Source organism: Eptatretus burgeri, chromosome 4 (assembly GCF_056783735.1).
Source record: "Eptatretus burgeri isolate ZD-2024b chromosome 4, Ebu_testis_v1, whole genome shotgun sequence".
NCBI classification, from domain to species: domain Eukaryota; kingdom Metazoa; phylum Chordata; class Myxini; order Myxiniformes; family Myxinidae; genus Eptatretus; species Eptatretus burgeri.
The window spans coordinates 42834399-42854503 of record NC_140964.1 but is presented as its reverse complement, the minus strand read 5'-3'; the positions used below and the strand labels follow the sequence as shown (position 1 = coordinate 42854503).

The 20105-nt window shown below is 46.1% G+C and overlaps 2 protein-coding genes across 9 annotated transcripts in view; one reads left to right on the top strand and one right to left on the bottom strand.

Moving 5' to 3' along the window:
• The window catches only part of LOC147027908 (peroxisomal targeting signal 1 receptor-like), a 69673-nt gene extending 65421 nt beyond the window's left edge, over positions 1-4252 (bottom strand). For 2 of the 6 annotated variants that reach the window (XM_085877666.1, XM_085877667.1), the window contains exons 1-2: positions 1978-4252; positions 565-663 (exon numbers count right to left, since the gene is read on the bottom strand). In XM_085877666.1, coding sequence (XP_085733792.1) covers positions 565-663; positions 1978-1988 — 110 coding nt within the window. In that variant the 5' untranslated portion in view covers positions 1989-4252. Of the gene's footprint in view, positions 1-564; positions 664-1810; positions 1956-1977 lie in introns of those variants that run through there. The other 4 variants (XM_085877663.1, XM_085877664.1, XM_085877661.1 and 1 more) reach the window with 4 other exon arrangements.
• Positions 1-20105, top strand: part of PDE6D (phosphodiesterase 6D) — a 71116-nt gene that overhangs the window by 35611 nt on the left and 15400 nt on the right. Inside the window, exon 1 of one of the 3 annotated variants that reach the window (XM_085877708.1) lies at positions 13500-13700. The exons of the other annotated variants lie outside the window; for them this stretch is intronic. Within the exon in view, the coding sequence (XP_085733834.1) occupies positions 13651-13700 (50 nt within the window). The 5' untranslated portion in view covers positions 13500-13650. Of the gene's footprint in view, positions 1-13499; positions 13701-20105 lie in introns of those variants that run through there. 3 annotated transcript variants of the gene reach the window in all.

Here is a 20105-nt window from a genome sequence, read left to right as displayed (position 1 = left end):
TTCCATCTGAACTAAAGCTGAGCCCTTTCCACCACACCCCAAACATTGATTACATGTTTTTAGACATCAGGTTGCACAGTAAACATGTAACACTAAAACATGATTCTTTGCTATTGGGTTTAGCATCAGATGTTATGCAAGAAAAATAATGGTGAGGTGTGAAACAGCGGGGTATGAGTGGTACAGAGGGAATTAGAAGCAAGAAAAAGGGAATTTAATTGGCACATGCATCGCTGCATCATATTTCAAGCCAATCTGTTATTTCACCCACTTGCGAACTCACCCATCTGCCAGCATGCTCACTCACATAGCAAACCCCCTCACTCACCCATCTATTGCCAACACAAAAAGATATCTCAGGTGTTAATCACCTTATCATCTGCTAATTTTTCACCTCACCATAATTGTATATCTGTCTCTGTCTCTGTCTGTCTGTCTCTCTGGCTGTCTGTCTGTCTGTCTGTCTCTCTCACACACACACCAACTTGACTAATGTGTCCACCTCACCAACACATCCTTTCATCTTCATATCGCACATAAAACAGTACCTCCCGTACATCTCACCTGCTTCCCGGTGGTCCTTTTAACTCCTCTTTTTTCTGTCGTTCCTGATCCCGTTTTAACGTTCCTCCTCGGAAGAGTTGAAGGGGATTCAGATGTTTACTGTGTTTCAAAAAAAAATTATCAATAATAAAAAAAGAATTGGGGGGGTGGAGGGGGGCGAAACAGATATTTATTTAAAATATACAAGTGATGATGATGATGATGATGATGATGATGATGATGATGAAAATAACAATGTAGTTTCAACTTATCACCTTTTAATGATTTTCACAAAGTGTTTTTCAGTGAGAAGGAAGAGCACAACAACAGGTTTTGAAGCTTCCAAAAATAAGACTGTGAAACAAGGATATAATTCTTTACATATTTAATGTGATATCAGTCCATTGATGTTTAAACACCATCTATGATTCTGTTTGGTGCATACATTGGACTAAGATGTTTGGAGGGATGTGATGGGTGTTTGTAATGATCCTTTCTTTTCATGGTGTGTGTGTGTGTGTGTGTGTGTGTGTGTGTGTGTGTGTGTGTGTGTGTGTGTGTGTGTGTGTGTGTGTGTGTGTGTGTGTGTGTGTGTGTGTGTGTGTGTGTGTGTGTGTGTGTGTGTGTGTGTGTGTGTGTGTGTGTGTTGCCATGTCTAATGATAGGAGAAATAATAATTAATGAAAACAGCATCAAAATTAAAAACCCAACGAAATATTTTGTGAACCAATTATGAACTGACATATATAGCATTTGTGAATCTCAGATAACAGCAACAAATAATTTTTGTGTCGTAAAACTGATCGTTGTCATAGTACACAGTACAATGGAGCTTGGGGGGGGGACAGCGCAAAGGTAGCAGTCACATTGAAGATGTCCAGGTTGAGTACGATTCCAGATCCGACTAAGAACTGTCATCCTGGTGTTTTCGCATGTGGGGTGTTGTTGCATCAATGAGTGACGGTCCGTCAAATGGGACCATTACCTGGAAGACCCGTCTATCTGCCAGCATTTGCTGCTGGTGGACGTTAAAAGATCACACAAAGAGTCGGTCATTGTGAGCCAATCGAATCCCAAAAAACCTGACTGTTGCTGTGAAGGCAATGGCAACCCATCAAATGTCATCCTTGACATCCACCAGTGAAAATCCCACGCAGCACTGATCCTGCCTTTTGGCAGAGAACCAATCAATATGTTTTTTTTTTGTAAATTAATACACATATTTAAATAATTACGTACATAACACGACATAGTTGTGAAATAATACCTTAGCTCAGCAAGCAAAGCTCCAACCTTATGAGCCTTCTGAACTCCATAACTGCGCAATCAGTTCCAATCTCTAACTCCTGCCCTGAAAGCTATACCGAGCAAGGTAGACAATATTGTGACGTCATACTGCCTCCGACGACCAACATCAAACCACGGCAATCTGACCTGCGGAGCATTAAAAGCAACACGTCGCTCCTGGAACAGGTCCCGGATCCTCATACCGCTTCGAACTCCGACTAGTCCTTGCCAGCGTCTCTTCGCCGGAAGCTGCCGCTCCGTTGTCCCATGATGGGGGGGTGGTTTGGTGGGGGGTGTGGGATGGGGAGATGGGAAGAGAGGAACAGAGGAACATAAGGGGGCGCAAGGGAGCTGAAAACAGACTGTTTTGTGAGTGTGAGATCTGTTCCAGCTTCCAGCACCTCTGTCTGACGTGCCATTAATACATTGAAATTAGATCTTCAGATAGTCTTCAGCTATATCTCTGATGGCAAAGTACGTGGTCACCTCATCATATAAGATGCTTTGAACATGATCATTATAAACGTCCCTGAAACACCTGTAATCAGCCACACCTATAATCAGCCAGATTCCCACGCCTGGTGAATATATACAGGCTGATGATATTGGATGTCTTAATAGGAATGAATTTTGCGTCGATCCTCGCTGGACGATTGTATGTCACACGTGGATTCTGTGCAGGATTTCGCAGGTTCGTTGGCAAAGCAAGGAATCCTTGTTTAGATGACATTTGATATAAAAAAAAAAATGTCCACATCAATAAAGTGGAGGCATTGGCAGCGTTTCAAAACCACGTTTTCTGGCCTCTCGTCCACCAGGAAAAATTGGTTTTAAAAGTCTGTGGTTTAATTCTGATACCGCTTATGGTTGGAATTCCTAAGGATTTCAGGAATGAGGTTATCATGAAGTGGGTAGGTGTAAGGGATATTTCCGAAAAGGCACTAAGGGCGCATCTGTGTTGTTGGGGCATGTGCTCAGTGGGTCAGGTCAGGTTAGGTATGGGAGCATGCGTCAGAACAGCGTGTCGCTGCGTATGACAACACCTCAGCACCACCCCGACACTCTCCTGCAATCTGACCAGGGAATGTTACCCCGTGCTTTCCCTCCCATCATCAAAGATTTGGGCTCCCGAAGGCTTTGCCCCAATCCCGTCATCCGGTGAGCTGCCCTGCGAAGGGAAGCTAGTTGCACAAGATGTACTCCTACAGAGTGGGTTTTCAGATTATTTTTATGCTTCTCGAATGTTTTGCGGAATGAAGTGTTTTACGGTGGCCGGAGTGCAAATCCTGCTACCAACCTCCAAAAGAAAAACTAACCCAACTGCAGGAGGACGTCTGCAGACACAGTGGGGCACTAGATATGGATGGCCGTTGGCTCACAAGGAGCTCCTCCGCCCTTTGACAGGTTTTGTTCTTCATCCTGCTGGTTGTCCATATCATACACCCTCCTCACCAAGAAACTTGGTGGGGGAGACGGTTTAGTTGCCGACAACCCGACCATGGGCTCAGTGGGGAGGAACGGAGTGTGGATAAAGTTGGCAAGAGAAAGCATATTGTGGTCAAATTTCATCTTCCTTCCACCTTCAGTTGACCATCAGGCTTGGCCAGCTGGTTCATGAAAGACTTGGGCCTCACCGTTTGACCTGACAATAAGTGGGGGAACAATTGGGGCCATTTAAGAAGTAGGAGACGGAGCAGGTTATAACTGAAGTGGGCGCAGGTGGTGGGGAGGGACAGTAGAGAGGTGGAGGTGCATAGAGAAGATTCCCAGGATAGAGATGTGGAGAGAGCTGATCGCACAAAAAGGGAGTAATTAGGATCATAAAGGTAGTAGTAGTAGTAGTAGTAGTAGTAGTAGTAATGGTTAGAATTGGTATGTAATATTGTTGTGGGCCGGGGTTCGGCGGTGATAAACGACCACTAGGTGGAGCAGTAGAGTCGTCTCCCACCGAACACCCGGAATTTAGGTCGTGACTCTCGGACAACTCCAAAGGTCACGGGTCCCTTAGCGGACCATGGACGCCAATATTTCGACCACATGGCGTAGGGTTAATTGTCTCGATCTCCAATATACCAAAATAACCATGCATTCTAGCCACCGGGGAAACCACACCCTCGACGGGCTCTGTCGAACCGGATCGCTCTAGCGACCTCGGTCCAGTGTAACCAAGTGGAATTACCAGAGTCCGTCAGACCCAATGACAACTTACCGGCCCAAACGGCCTCACTTATTCTCAATACGCACCGTGCTGGGTCAATGAAGGAAAAACATGGAAGACGAACTGGAACATTTAACACGGGGGTTTATTTTACAATAGGCAATAATCGGGAAGGGAGACACAGAGCAGAATTATCACGAATAAGAAATGTAATTCACAATGCACAAGGCACTTAACAATCCTACTTGCAGATGGGGCCCACGGACACACACACACACACAAACACACACACACACACACACACACACACACACACACACACACACACACCCAAAAGAAAATGGACCCCAAAAGAAAATAGGTCTTTATTCGGTAGAGCCAGACCGGGGTACCTTCCCGCCTCGTGCGGTCACACTGACTCCAAACCACCACGGTGGGACTCGAACCCACAACCCGAAGTCCACGGCCCACGGACGAGACCAAGCCACCACGACCGCAGATGAAGCCAATCGCCAACAAGACTGCAGATGAAGCCAATTGCCACCAAGACTGCAGACGCTCCAACCACGACCAACCCTCTCCTCTTTCTTTACGACAGGGTAACCCCTTTTGACCACGGCTCGCCACCTCGTCTTATCCTTCCCCTCCCCCGCGGGTCGAGGGAAACGCTCTGAGGTACTCGCCTCCGGATTGGACGAGGGGTTGTCGGGTGACTCGTGGCCGCCGTTGATTGGACGAGCTCACGGTGGGCGGAGGGAACCTCACCCCTGTACGTGACACGCTGCACGTTGGCGATGGATGGCGATGGTGCGAAAATGAAGGGTGAAGATTTAAAGATATTAAAAAAACTGACTATAAAAGTAACTCGTAGCGCATACACAAAATTTCCATCAGACAGAAGGACAGGACCCTGACTATAAACACATACTTATAGAAATAACTGAACTGCGGGGGCTGATGTCTGTCTGTGTGCAAATGGCTTCCAGATTCGTAACAATATACTAGAAAAAGCATAGAACATGCAGAACATAAAGAAGGAATGTAACGTGTTCTCAGGATGCTCCTGGTGGTGTTGATAGCCTGGTGTAGACTTAGTAGTTAAGGTGGCTGTCTTGTGACCTGGGGTCCTTAGATCGAGCCCCTGTCTACTGTTGAATTAACACTAGGTGGCGTTGACTGAGCCTGTTAACCTTCTGAGGTAGGCGAAATGAGTACCAGTGTACTAAGGTGATAACCATTCGTGGTAACCTGCATTGGAGTGGTGACCCGTCGAGGACTGCACTCCTTGCCAATGAAACTGCCTCTGCAGCCCTATGTGTGTTGATGGCACATAAGGAATGGTATATCTCAGGATGCCTCATCTTAGCAAAGAAATAACAGGCAGAAACACACAACAAAGCAGCTTAGTATATGCACTGGAAAATATGTCAACACTCCAGGTTACCAGCAACAGACAAATGGTATAAACACAAGCAATTTTGCCCTTCGGATACTCGCCAAACGCAGACGAGAGTTTCGGCAGGGGCTGCTTGCAGCCGATGTTGATCTCTGTAAAGCATTCAATTCAGTGAATCGGGATGCCCTCTGGAGGATTCTTGGTCTTCATGGGGTGCCACCAAAAAACGATAAATCTGATGTCTGAACTCTACTCTGGTGCTCAGAGTGCTGTGAGATGTGGTGGTCCAATCTTCGACTTATTTCCAGTTGTTACTGGAATTCATCAGGGGTGGGTACTGGCCCCCACACTTTTCAACACTTATATGGACTGGATTCTAAGGAGGATGTCGGAGAGATCAAGCTGTGGTGCATCATTTGGGAATGTCAAGATCTCTGACCTTGATTTCGCAGATGATGCAGTCATCTTTGTGGAGACTTTAGATATCTTTTTGGGGGGCCCCAAAGTGCTGAATGAGGAGTCGGAGCTGCTGGGATTACAGGTTTCCTGGGTCAAAACTAAGATCCAGGCTTTCAACGAAATATTGGGTGCTGGTATCTTGTCTGTACCTGTTTGTGGTGAGGATGTTGAGGTCACGGAGAGATTCACTTACCTTGGATGTGATATTCATTTCTATGCTGGTTGTGAGCCAGAGGTCAACAGACGTCTGGGTCAGGCCTGGGGAGTCATGGATTCACTGTATCATGTGGTGTGGCGCTGCCGGTACCTGTGCGGGAGGACGAAACTCCGAGTCTTCAGGTCCTTGGTGCTTCCAGTCTTGCTCTATGGATGTGAGACTTGGACTCTGACCAAGGATCTGAGATGGAGACTTAATTCCTTTGGTACCAGGTCTCTTCAGAGAATCCTTGGCTGTGGCTAGTCTGACTTTGTGTCCAATGAGCGGTTGCTGAGAGAGACTCAAATGACATTTGTTACCTGCATAGTCCGTGAGCGTCAGCTGAGGCTGTGAGGACATGTGGCTCGCTTTCCTGACGCTGATCCTGCCCACCACATTCTCTCAGCAAGGAAGCTTTGTGAGTGGAGGAGCCCAATGGTCTAACCACATGCCTCATGGATGCAGCAGATTGCTCAATATATCAAGGAAATGGGGATGGGTCAGGCGTCTGCCTGGGGGATGGCCAGACACCCCTAGAGTACCGGTGGAAAGCGTACGCAGCGACGCGCTGCTCCGGCGCATGCTCCCAGACCTTCTTCTGCTCTCGTCTCGTCGCCAACGTCGAATTGCTCTGGTCTGCTGGAGCGCGGGTCGCAGCTCGTCGATGCTGGGCTGGTCGCATCTCACTGGCACTGGGCTGGTCGCATCTTGATGCCGGTCTGGTTCACTCATCTCAGCCAAACTGCACGAGGCGGGAAGGTCCATTTTTCTTTCTGGGTATCTGTATGTGCATGTGGGTGTGTGTCCGTGGGGCCCCGTCTTTAAGTAGAAACTGGATAAATGCTTTTTCTTGTATATTGCATTTCATTTATTATAATCGGATAACTCTGCTCCTTGTGTGCTCCCCCCTGCCCTTCCCCCTCCCCCTATTATAAATAAATCCCCTGTTAAATGTTTCAGCTCGTTTCTGTGTTTCTTTTATTGGCTTAGCACGATGCGTGTTGGGAAATTTGGGAAGTGGCAAATTGTACATTTGGACCGACGGGACCTCGGTAACCATCCTCTCGGGTTACGCACGGGTCGAGCACGCATACGGCTCGTCCCATACGAGTGTCGTCGAGGGTGTGAATCCTCGGTAGATCGCCACGTGGGCCTCTAGGTATTTTGAAGTTTGGCAAATAACCCTTTCCCACGTGGTTGATTTATTGACGATCCACGGTCCTTTAAGAGACCCGTATCTTTCGGAGTTATCCGAAAGGTACGATCTAGATTCCGGGTGTTCGGTAGAGTCGACCCTACTGCTCCACCTAGCGGTCATGCTCGCAACCGACGCCCAGCCCCACAACAATATAGCATCATAATTACCTCTGCCACCGCAAGTGAAAAAGGTTATGTTTTTCACCCCTTTCTGTCTGTCTGTCTGTTTGTTTGTTACTTGCAAAATGGAACATTTTTCAAGTATATTGGTTTGTCGATTTTGTTATTCTGTTGGGTGGTTGCTCGACTACCCTTAGTCTTAGGTTTTCCGTCTGTCTGTATGTCTGTTGGGTGGTCGTGAGACTACCGTTTTTCTCAAGTTTTCCATCTGTCTATATGTCTGTCTGCTTGTTTGTATGTAATGGACAGCTCTGGAGACCAGAGGAGTCAACCGATTTTGATGAAACTTGACTGGTAGGTTCATACCAGGATTGAGTTGTATGCTTTTGAGCTCTGTTGCTATGGCCGCCACCGTTGCCTAGCAACGGGACTTTGAAATTTTTGAAAAAATCCGAAAATCAAAAATCGGCTTCCGCGCTTTTATACGCACTATAATGAACCTCTTTATCAAAAAAATTCAGCCCGATCCGTCAAAAACTGTATGACTAGTATGCAATTATATTACTATATGCTTTCACCCCAACGTTCGCGTTGGGATTCCCTAACGTAGGGTTCGGGAATCGAACACAAATGATGAATGGACAGTTGCTCGTCATGTTCCTATATGGAACAACCTCGCCTCGTCCTCGTCATGTTCCTATATGGAACAACCTCGCCTCGTCCTCGTCATGTTCCTATATGGAACAACCTTCCAACCTCGCCTCAAAAGCCAGTCACCGACTAGGAATCCTCCGTCGTGCTAAGTCCTTCCTCGGCCCTCTTGAGCTCCTGACCACTTACAAAGCTTTTGTCCGTAGCCTGATGGAGTACTGCTCTCCCCTCTGGGCTGGTGCTCCTGCCTCCCACCTTTCTCGGCTTCACGCTGTCGAAACCAGGGCATTTAAGATCATCGGCATCTCCCGCAATGAAGCTGAGTCTTTGGGCCTCTCACTCAATCACCGCAGGTTGGTCGGTGGTCTTTCTGTCTTCTACTGACTCCTCTCTAGCCTTGCCCCCCCTGCTCTCTCTGCGATTTGTCCCCACCACATTTCCACAGGGCGCTCAAGGTCCGCCAACAACCCCCTTCTGGTAAAACTACCAAAATCACGAATCACTGCTCATCTTCACTCTTTCATTCCTCTTTTTCCCGCCTTTGGAATAAACTTCCTCACTCTATTCTTTCCCATTCTTCCCTCCAGGCTTTCAAAACAGCTGTTCACCACCACCTCTTATCTTCCCCCATCCAAATCCTCGATCTTTTCTACCCCCGATAATCCACCCAAGCCCACTTCCTTCATTTCTCCTGCTTTCCTTCCTGAAAGTCCCTGAAATGTCCATCTTCTCTTCGCCATGTTCCCCGTCCCATCCCCATCCCTCTCCCTTCCACAGTTCACCTAATGTGTCTGTTCCCCACTGTTTTGTCCCTTCCACTCCCGCCCCTCTTGTCTCATGCCTCCTTGCTGTGAGTTGTGTGTTTGCTCTCATACGAGCCTCGACCAAGGTATACAAAAAATAAAAATAAAAAAAAATAAAAAAAAAAACAACGAACGCCAAAAATGCCATCTAATGTGATCTCTTATCTACATATTTAAAATTCGCCTTCGTCTGGCGACCACCCATGTCGCCTACCGGCTTGTCTGTCAGTCTGTCTGTCTGTTTATCGCGTACAGAACACAATTTTAAACCGATCTTCACCGAACTTCACCACATGGTATAGTTTGTCGTAAGGAAGAAGCCTCTTGCTTTTGAGGTCAAAAGGTCAATATAGGCCTCAGGTCAGCAACGAAGGTGGCATTTCTGAAATCCTCAATTTTCATCCGATTGACTTGAAATTTGAAAAGGATTTATATTTCAGGTCACTGAATTCAAATAGCCAATCATTTTTGAGGTCAAGGTTGACAAAAAGGTCAACATAGTCCCAAGGCCAACAACTAAGGTGGCATTTTTAAAATCCTCAATTTTCATCCGATTGACTTGAAATTTGAAGAGGATTTATATTTCAGGTCACTGAATTCAACTAGTAAGTATTTTTGAGGTCAACGTGGGCTGAATTTCTAAAAATTGTCAATTTTCATCTGATTCACTTGAAATTTGAAGAGTTGCCTATTTGTTCATTTAGTTGAACCACCAATTATTTTTGAGATCAAATTTGTTTTTTGGATTTTGCAAGTCTCATGCTCTGCATGACGTCTTCTTATTTGTCTGTTGGTTTGTTTGTTAATTGCCGGAATCTTTCGGATTTCGGCAATTATGTTGGTCAGTTGTGTGTGTCATTCTGTGTGTGTGTCTGTCTGTCTATTTGTTTGTGTGTTTGTTTACCCTGTAGCAGCCACACCGTTTCAGCGATCATGACCAAACTGGGTACAGACGTCGGCCATGGTCCAACTTAGACACTTGTCGTTTTTGGTGAATCTAGGTCAAAGGTCAAGGTCAAGGTCACCGAAAAACCGAATTTCTTATTTTCACAATAACGTCTGCTAAAATGGTCGTATCAACTTCAAACTAAATCCAAAATGTGCATCTTCCAATTCTGCATCCAACCATATGTCTCATTGTGGTGTCACACCAACACTATTCTTCGCGGTCGGGGGTCGAATGTCAAAGGGGGTCGGGGTCAAAACTTTCAAATTGCGATAAAAACGCCATTTCAAGTCAGATTGACTTCCAAGTTATGATCATGACCAAACTAAGTGCTATAACTCAGTAAACAGTAGCACTATCGACTTATAAGAACCAAATTGATTTCCAGGTTTTTGTTTTTTCAGAGATCATGGAGATATGAATAACATGAGATATGATCATGAATAACAAAGTTATTCGGCAATTCCTTGCTCAACGAGCAATTTCATTTGTTTGTTTGTGTGCACGATATTTCAAAAAGTTGTGGACGGATCCGGATGAAATTTTGTGGACAGGTTGCGTGTGTGACGATGATGAACCAATTCGATTTTGGTGAAGATCCAGATCCAGATCCAGATCCGGCTACTTGAATTTTTAAAGTGATTCTTCACCATTGTGAGATCAGTCCAAAAACGATATATACCAGGATATTTCACAAAAAGTATTTGGCCCGATATTTTGTCGTGGATCAGGAATTGTGTGTGGAAGAATGCACTCTACTAAGTGCCCTTCGAGTTCAAAAATGTTTCGGGCCTGATATGTTCTTGTCGATCAGGCATTGCGTGGCGGAATTATGCACTCTATCGAGTGCCTTTCTAGTTCGAGGTATAATTCTGCAAATGTTTTGAGAAATTGAGTGATCAAGAATGCTCCAGATACTTTTGCATATTACCCAAAACGTTTGTTGAAAGACTGCTTCGGAATACCTGCAACTTCAAATTCTAAGTCTGCCATTGTCAAACTCTCGCGAGTGGTCTGATGCATGTGTTACATGATAGGAACAACCAAAACAGCCATTCAAAAGATGAGCTTTGTCAGGTTACCTTTTTGAGACATGATATTATCCTAACATTGTATTTCAGGCCTTCCTCAGCAAAATTATTTTCCTACCTGATAAGCTAATCACTCGATCTTCTCCCTGGAAGGAATAGGCAGTAATATTGTGGGTAATTGATCTTTATTTTTGATTTAATCAGTACATTTTCTACTGCAGAATGAAATCCAAATCATTAGATTGTGTTTGCCATCATCGGACCGAAATTATTTGTGCTGAATAATTATCACCTCTGAACTGTCTCACCTGGGTTAGAATCCGGACCCAGCTATGAACTATTATCCCAGTGTTTCGCAGGCAGGGTGATACATCAATGTGTATCCCTCAGATGGATGTTAAACTGGATGTCCCATCAGCCAGCATTATTTGGTGTTTTTTTTTTTTTAAAGATCCTGCGGTGTCCTTCAAGAAAAGTAGGTCAGCTATCACCAGCACTGTAGCGAAATTCCAAATTCCTACTCTAACCAACAGGGGGCACTGTAACACTCCTGTAATAACTGAGGCCAACCTGCATAAGCCACAAGATGCATGCAAACGACAATGGCAACTACCTTTTTGATAACCCTATCCATAATAATTGAACAAACATTTTTCATCATCATTTGGCTCCAGAATAAGATAAAGTAGTAATATACTGTGGATTATCCTGCAAGTATCATAAACCTCTTCCTTATACACATATAATTTCATCTCATAATATAAATGGTTAAAATTCCACAACTAACAAAACTGCCACTGAAATTTAACCAAGCAAAACCATCCATCCATCGGGACCATACTCTGTACAGTGCGTTGGTGATGCCTCAGCAGTCTCCTTGGGTATTGGGCACAATTCTGGACGGGTCGCCACTCCGACACAGGATACCAGCATGCTGCACTCATTTTGCTGACCTCAGAAGGATGACAGATAGAGTGAACCCCACCTGGCATTAATTAAACAGCCTAGTGGGATTTGAACTCATGATCCTAGGATCCCAAGCCCACCACCCGAACCATGAAGCCAACATCAGGCATCAAGCAAAAGCACAATGTAACAAACACACGAACAACGAGAAAGAACAATCAGAGATTGCAAACTCTCACCAGGACTTGTTTTGTGTGGAAAATAAATGTAAGGATGTACTCACTGAAAGGTCGTCGATTGCAAATGAAAGTTCGAAATGGTGTTCTTGGAAATTTGTAAAGGTCAAATGGTCTGAAGGTTGAACGGTGGAAGGGTCAAAAGGTCTAAATAGTTCTAAAGGGTCTTAAAAATGTCAAAGGGGTCTAAAAGGTGTAATTTAAGGTCTAAAGGGTCTGCGGGGTCAAAATGTGTCGAAAAGGTCTCAAATGTAAAATGGGTATTAACGGTTCTTAAAGGTCTTTGGGGGTCTTGGGAGTTCTAATATTTGGGGATTGGGGGTTCTAATAAATATGGCCTTAAGGTTCGAAATAGTCTGAAGGTGTACAACCACGTTGTACACCATGTTGAGGTCGTGGAGAGATTCACTTACCTCGGCAGTGATATTCATTTCTCTGCTGGCTGTGAGTCAGAGGTCAATAGACGTCTGGGTCGGGCCTGGGGAGTCATGGATTCACTGGATCATGGGGTGTGGCGCTGCCGGTACCTGTGCGGGAGGACGAAAGTCCGAGTCTTTAGGTCCTTGGTGCTTCCAGTCTTGCTCTATGGATGCGAGACTTGGACTCTGACCAAGGATCTGAGACGGAGACTTAACTCCTTTGGTACCAGGTCTCTTCGGAGAATCCTTGGCTATTGCTGGTCGGACTTTGTGTCCAACGAGCGGTTGCTGAGAGAGACTCGGATGAGATTTGTTACCTGCATAGTCTGTGAGCGTCGGCTGCGGCTGTGAGGACACGTGGCTCGTTTTCCTGACGCTGTTACTGCTCACCAGATTCTCTCAGTGAGGGAGTCCCGTGAGTGGAGGAGGCCGGTGGGCCGACCACGTTCCTCGTGGTTGCAGCAGGTTGATCGGAATCTCAAGGAGATGGGGATGGGACTGGCATCTGCCTGGGGGATGGCCAGACGGAGGCCCCTGGAGTACCGGCGGAAAGTGGACGCTCTGGCACATGCTCCCATGCCTGACCTGACACCACGTGTTTAATGCTTATTAAAAATCTTATTCCCGTTATTCCTAAATTACCTGCTTTGTGGAAACTTTCATCAGTGTTAGCAGCAGAGCCTGAAGGAGAGACCCCCAAAACCCCCTCTTCCAATCTCAATTCCCGCCGTGTTTGTTTACGTAATAAATGAACCTCTCAGTTCTGTGCAGTCAACATGTCGCTCCTTATACACATTTTATTTCAGGCTTCGCAACGAAAGTCACAGTAATCCGATCGCAGCTTTCGGGATTTCAGAACAGCCAATCACAGCGCACGTTGTGGTGACGTCATTAGGAGATCCCACATAACGACAGGAGCAGGAAAAGCGATAAATTATGCGTACTCGTTGATTATGGGAAGTGTAATATATATAAATATATATATATATAGTCCCGTTTGGTTTGTTAAATATTATACCCGTACAAAAGGTACCGCGGATGAACAGAACCGAATTCGGATAATAACTTTGAAAAAGAGATCAGAAGAACGGTCTCGCTTGATGGTCTCACTTCAACGTAATGACGTAAACACGTAGGTCTCGCTTGATGATCTCACTTCAACGTAATGACGTAAACACGTAAGGTCTCGCTGGAGTTTCTCAACGACGCCGTTTGCTTGTGCACCCCTCAGTAAGCGAAGCGTGGAGGAGTCTCGTTGCCTGTTCGGGCGAACAAAGTCGCCGCTGTGTCGTCTCCTCGGCCATGGCGGATCAAGCGAACAGGGCGAAGACCATATTGAAGGGATTCAAGTTGTATCCTCAGCGCCGTCCGGTCCGCCGTTATGCCGGGTGTGGGGGTGGAGGGATGGCACCAGGTGTGTCGGTGGAGGGATGGCACCAGGTGTGTCGGTGGAGGGATGGCACCAGGTGTGTCGGTGGAGGGATGGCACCAGGTGTGTCGGTGGAGGGATGGCACCAGGTGTGTCGGTGGAGGGATGGCACCAGGTGTGTCGGTGGAGGGATGGCACCAGGTGTGTCGGTGGAGGGATGGCACCAGGTGTGTCGGTGGACGGATGGCACCAGGTGTGTCGGTGGAGGGATGGCACCAGGTGTGTCGGTGGACGGATGGCACCAGGTGTGTCGGTGGAGGGATGGCACCAGGTGTGTCGGTGGACGGATGGCACCAGGTGTGTCGGTGCAGGGATGGCATCAGGTGTGTCGGTGGAGGGATGGCACCAGGTGTGTCGGTGGAGGGATGGCACCAGGTGTGTCGGTGGAGGGATGGCACCAGGTGTGTCGGTGGAGGGATGGCACCAGGTGTGTCGGTGGAGGGATGGCATCAGGTGTGTCGGTGGAGGGATGGCATCAGGTGTGTCGGCGCTCGGATCGCACGAGCGACGTGCAGGTAGTCTGGGTGAAACTGACCACGTGACTTTATACCGTGTTGAACACCTTTACCTGTCTGCTCGAGTGGAAGGTTGTATTTAAATGAGGTGCGAGGCTCGTTTTTCCACACTTCGTTCAATGTACACATTGTGTGACGTCACGTGTACCCGTTTTATCATGGCGTGTACATTTCCTCTTTACCATAAGTAAACTCCACTCGAGTTTTATTGGGAATTTCACTTTGTACAAGATTCTCAGACACGTCCAACAGAATGGTGTCCAGGTATAGTAGGACATTCACCTTCGAGCTTTCTATTGTGGGTTTCATTTGTGACCCAATTTTTTTTTTTAGTGTACATCGTCGAGGTTCATGGAAGAGCTAGAATGAGTACACTGAATGGATCTGGACAAAAAGGAACGTTAGAGACTGTGGGAGGGGACTTCGAGAGCAGAGATGGAGGAGGAGAACAAACAATGGGCATGTGGACTCGTGGAGGAATGAGGGCAGGAGGCAGGAGAGGACAATATGGATGGAGAAAGATACTCACTCATGAGGGAAAACTGGACATTCGGAAGGAGGGGGGGATTGGGTGAGGTGGGGGTTAATGAGGGTAGAAAAGGTCAGTTTTGGATTGGGGGTGATCTAAGATGGTGGTGAACAGCTGTCTTCAAAACCTGGAGGGAAGAATGAGATTGAAGTGAATGTGGAAGTTGTTTCCACAGGTGGGAGAAAAGAGGAGTGAGTGGAGGTGAGTCGTGAATCTGGATTTATGTACCTTCACCAGAAGGCGATTGATGGTGGACCGTGTGTGCCCTGCAGAAACCTTGGGGGGGGAGCATGGAAAGAACAGAGGGTGCAAGACCAGAAAGGAGGCATTAAAAGACCGGGATCACTGACCTATCGGCGATGGCGTAGTGATAGATTTTATACTATATTGAAGTCCTTGGTTTCCACAGTGTCAAGCCGAGCAAGATGTGAGGCAGGGGAGCCAGCCCAGAGGGGAGAGCAGTACTCCATCAAGCTGTGGATGAAGTCCTTGTAGATGGATAGGAGTTCAGGTTTGCCAAGGAAGGATTTTGTATGACGGAGGATGCTCAGTCTGTGACCGTCACTGGAGGCCAACTTTTAAATGTGGTTTGCCCAAGAAAGATCATGGCTAATTGTGAGACCCAGTAGTGTGAATGACTGAACTTCCTCAAGAGGATTGTTAATGAAGAGGCAGAGAGTTTGAAGAGTAAGGTGCGATGCTAGACTGTACGAGATATCACAAGCACAAGATACGTCCAGAGAGACGACCCTGATCCCATGTCTGACAATGAGGGCCTCCATCCATTGTTGGGAGAGTAGAAGCAGCATATCCAAGGTGGAGTGACCTGGTCTGAAACCAAAATGATGATCTGAGATGAGGTTGTTCGAGAAAAGGAAGGATTTCACATCAACTGCAATCATGGATTCCACGACGTTGCTGATAAATTGGAAGTAAGCTGGAAAGTCTGTAGTTAAGGGGATCTGTTTTTGCACCTTTTTGTGAAATGCAGTGATCTTGACACATGTCCAAGGAGACGGACGGTGACCTCACGCAAATGGCAGAGAGAGGTTTGGAAAGAGCAGCGGAGTAAGGTTTTCGGATGCGCGAGCTGATGCCGTCTGGTCCATTTGCAGAGTCAGAGTCAGGAGTTGAAAGAACACGCCACACCTTCTCAGGTGCAAAAGGCACAAAGTTCAGGAGCAGTTTGGTACGACAGGGAAGAACGGGTACCGAAAGTGATGGATTGGGGACACAAGATTTGGAAGCAAACACAGAATTGAGGCTTTCGGCGGCTTCTCGCGAGCAGTCTGCTGTGATGCCGTTTGAAGAGGGGGAAGGGATGGAAAGGGAGTGTACACCAGATTCAGACTTAACGAGGTGCTACCATGTTATAGAGGTGGGAGATAAGTTTGAAAATTCAATCTTGAGGTTGGACGGATGTTTTATGGCTTTCCTGAGAGTGGACAAACACTTGTTGCAGACTTTTTGGAAACTGCTGAGATTGCCTTTGGTCAGATTAGCCTTCCAAGTTCCAGGAAGAGAAAGTTGTTTCAGAGCAACTTCCTCACCACAGGATTCTGTATGTACCATGAGAGGGAAGAAGGGTAGGATCATTGAAGATGAGATGGGATGAGAGAGAGTAGCTTTCTGTCTAACAATTCCCACTGGGCTGAGTTAACATCAGGGGTAGTAGATACGGGATAGCAGTCTTGAAGAGTGATGGCTGCTTGCAAGTCCTTGCCAATCTGCCCCGAGTGAACTGTCTTCGCAGGCACCACAATGTCCAACATCCCTCGGATGATATGAAGCTGGCTGTCTCGTGCTCGCATCAGCTTGAGGATGTTGGATGTTAAATATCCCATTGTGTCGTTGCAAAGAGTAGGCAAGTTATTACCGGAACCCTGAACAAATTCCATTTACAAATACCTGCTCATGTCGGCTTCAATCGAACATCAGGCCTGGCCAGCTGGTCCAGGAAAAACGAGTCAAACTCTCCCTTCGTTTAACCCCACAAAGGAGGTGGAATTCATTGGGCCTGGTAGTAGTAGTAGTAGTAGTAGTAGTAACGTTTTTAGTCGTTGATTCAATTTATAACCTGTTAGAGTTGGTGCGAAAGGCAAAACAATAAATTTAACTTTTTATTGTTTCTCATTTTGCATTTCAAAGACAGCCACAATGACTGGTCGTGGAGCAAACTAAACATCGGAGCTTCTGCATTGTTTTCCATCGAGTTGCAGGTTCGAATCCCGGCCCCAACGTGGACGTGAGAGCAAAATGTCTCCTGCTATTTATCTTCCTTCGGGGCAACGCACTACAATGGCAATGCTCAAAGCTCGATCGAGGATTGTGAGCGTCGTGATGTCCGAGTCGTGAAATGTGTGACGTTTGGATGGACAGCAGACGTTTCGTACATGTCCATGTGTTGAGCTGTTGGTTTGTTCAAAACGAGGCTATCGTACAGTTTCCGGCTGTCAGGATAGCCTCGACGAGAGGTATGCCACTCATCTCTGAGCTGTCGAGCCTGGATTTGAATCTCGACCCAGCTATGGACCGTCACCCTGGTGTTTCACATGCAGGGCAGGACTTCAATGTGTGTGTGTGCCGTCCCTCGGATGGACTTCACACTGGGCGTCTCGTCTCCCGGCATTAGTTGGTGGACGTTAAAGATCACACGGTGTCCGTCATGAAGAGTAGGCCAGTTGTCACCCGCACCATGAACAAATTCCAAACTCTTGTGACCTGCAGTCGAATGTTGGGCCTGGCCAGCCGGTTTCTGCAATTCTTGGGCCAAAAACATATGCGGCTGACCCCACAATAAGTGAATCTCTCTATCGAGTGCAGCCTGTGGTTGCTGGTTTCATCATTGGTTGGGACGTGGCTATGCCGCTGATGCAGTGTCCCCCTTACCAGTTCACTGGTACTCATTTTTCCGACCTCGGAAGGATGACAGGTCGAGTCAACCTCCTGGTGTATTAATTCATCGGTCCAACGGGGCTTGAACTCAGGACCCTAGGATCCCAAGCCACCACCCTAACCAATAAGCCAACACCAGGCTTAATAAGTGAATAATTGGTGCCATTCGACTCAGTCATGGTGGTCGATTGAGGCTGTACAATACAAATTATGTCAATTCTTGCTTGATCTCATGTGGCACACAATCCGACATGAACAATTGGCAATTTTGGCAATTGGCAACTCGATAAAGAAATAATACGCATTGGCACAAAGTCCAGAAGTTTTATTGATACCCACTCGAAAATGAGAACTGGGTTTGTTATGACGGACTTGTGGGATTTTCATCAAGGACAGAGTTCCTTGCAGAGTGGAAGATCTCTATTTCCCATTGATATCCAACATGTTGTTTCCCCTGACAACAAGCCGCCTTGCACTGTGTTGCTCGGTTCAAGGCACGAGGCGCCACAATCCAGCATTTTTACTCGCCGAGCAACTCGGCACGTGAGGGCGGAAGACATGCGATGCTGAAGCAAGTTGATGACGAATGAAACAAAGGCGATTAATTGGAACTAATCTCAAGTCCTTCAGCCACCGCTATGGAACTTCTCTCGTTCGTCGTTTTTGTTTTAACGAATATCGGGTTTGGTTGTTTCAGCCATGATTTTTGCCTACATTGACGAAAGGTATACGTTTACGGAATGAAAGCGTTGAGATATGTGGCAGTAGAAAGCTCCTGAGAGGTGTGTACTGCCATTGTGGGAGCAATTAGGCCCACACCTCACCATTACATGCCCCTGCAGCAATGAGGAAAGTCTTAATGAAGGTTAATTTATTAGAAACCAGATGCTATTATTTTAGGTTAATTGCTTTATGTATGGGTTATTATGCATCTGTTTTTACCTCCACCACCGAAGGTGAACGAGGTTATGTTTTCATCCCTCTCTGTTGGTTTATTACTTGGCAACAACAACAACAACAAAAAATTTTTTGACAAGTATCTTAATGGTCTCCGTCCGTCTGTTACTTGCAAGATCGAAGATTTTTCAAGTATATTGGTTCGTCGATTTTGTAATTGTCTGTCTGTCTGTTTGTTTCTCGCCTACGGGTCACAATTTTAAACCGATCTTCACGAAACTTCACCACATGGTAGAGTTTGTCATAAGGAAGAAGCCTGTTGTTTTGGGGGTCAAAAGGGTCAACAACTTTGGTGGTATTTCTAAAATCCTCAATTTTCATCCGATTGTCTCGTAATTTGAAGAGGATTTGTATTTCAGGTCACTGAATTCAAGGAGTCCATTATTTTTGAGGTCAAATTTGTTTTATGGATTTTGCAAGCATCGTGCTCTGCACGGCGTCGTCTTCTTGTTTGTTTGTTTGTTTGTCTGTCCGCTCACCTCCAGCTCAAATCGCTGAACCTAACATTCTGAAATTTTCAGAGATTAATGTCACCGACCCTGTGATGGTCACGCATTGAAGTTTCATAAAATTTGGTCGACCAACAAGGTCTACATCGGCTATTTTGAGCCACATTTTCCAAAATCCTCAAATTTTATCCGATTGACTTGAAATTTGAACACGATTTGCATATCACATCAATGAATTCATCGACCTATTACTTTTGAGGTTAACTTCGGTCAAAAGGTCAACATAGGCCATAAGGTCAACCCAACTTAGGCCAAATTTTTTGTTTCTGAAATTGTCAGTTTTCATCCGATTGACTTGAAATTTGAACAGCATTTTCATATAAGCTCACTGAATACAACCATCAATTATTTTTGAGGTCGGCATATGTCAAAAGGTCAACATCAGCCAAATGGTCCACAACATAGGATCACTTTCTAAAATCCTCCATTTGCTTATGATTGACTTGAAATTTGAACAGGATTTGCATATCAGGTCAATGAATTCAACCACCAATTAAGGTCAAAAGGTCAACACAGGCCTAATTTCTAAAATTGATAGATAGGGCCAAAAACTATATTACGAGGTGTGTTCAAAAAGTATCCAACCTTAATTTTTCGTGCGTAAACAAATGAAGCTAGGGAGGTGTGGTTTGGTGCACGTATGTAGGCGATCCTAACCCGTATGCGTGAATATTTTCCCGCCTGCAGAAGCTGTCAGTCGCCGACAGACCGCCAATGAGTGAGGAAGTGTAAGTGAGCACCGTCGGATTTTCGTTTTTGACAAAATGACGGATCACTGTGGTCTCATCGCCAGTGATCACTGTGTTGAAGAAGTTGGGATCGCTGTTCACAGTCTCCAGCATGTCCTGTGCGATCTCCAAACAGAGTTGCTTCTGCTTGATCGTTAGCAGCTTTGGCACGAACTTCGCTGAGATCTCCTTAAG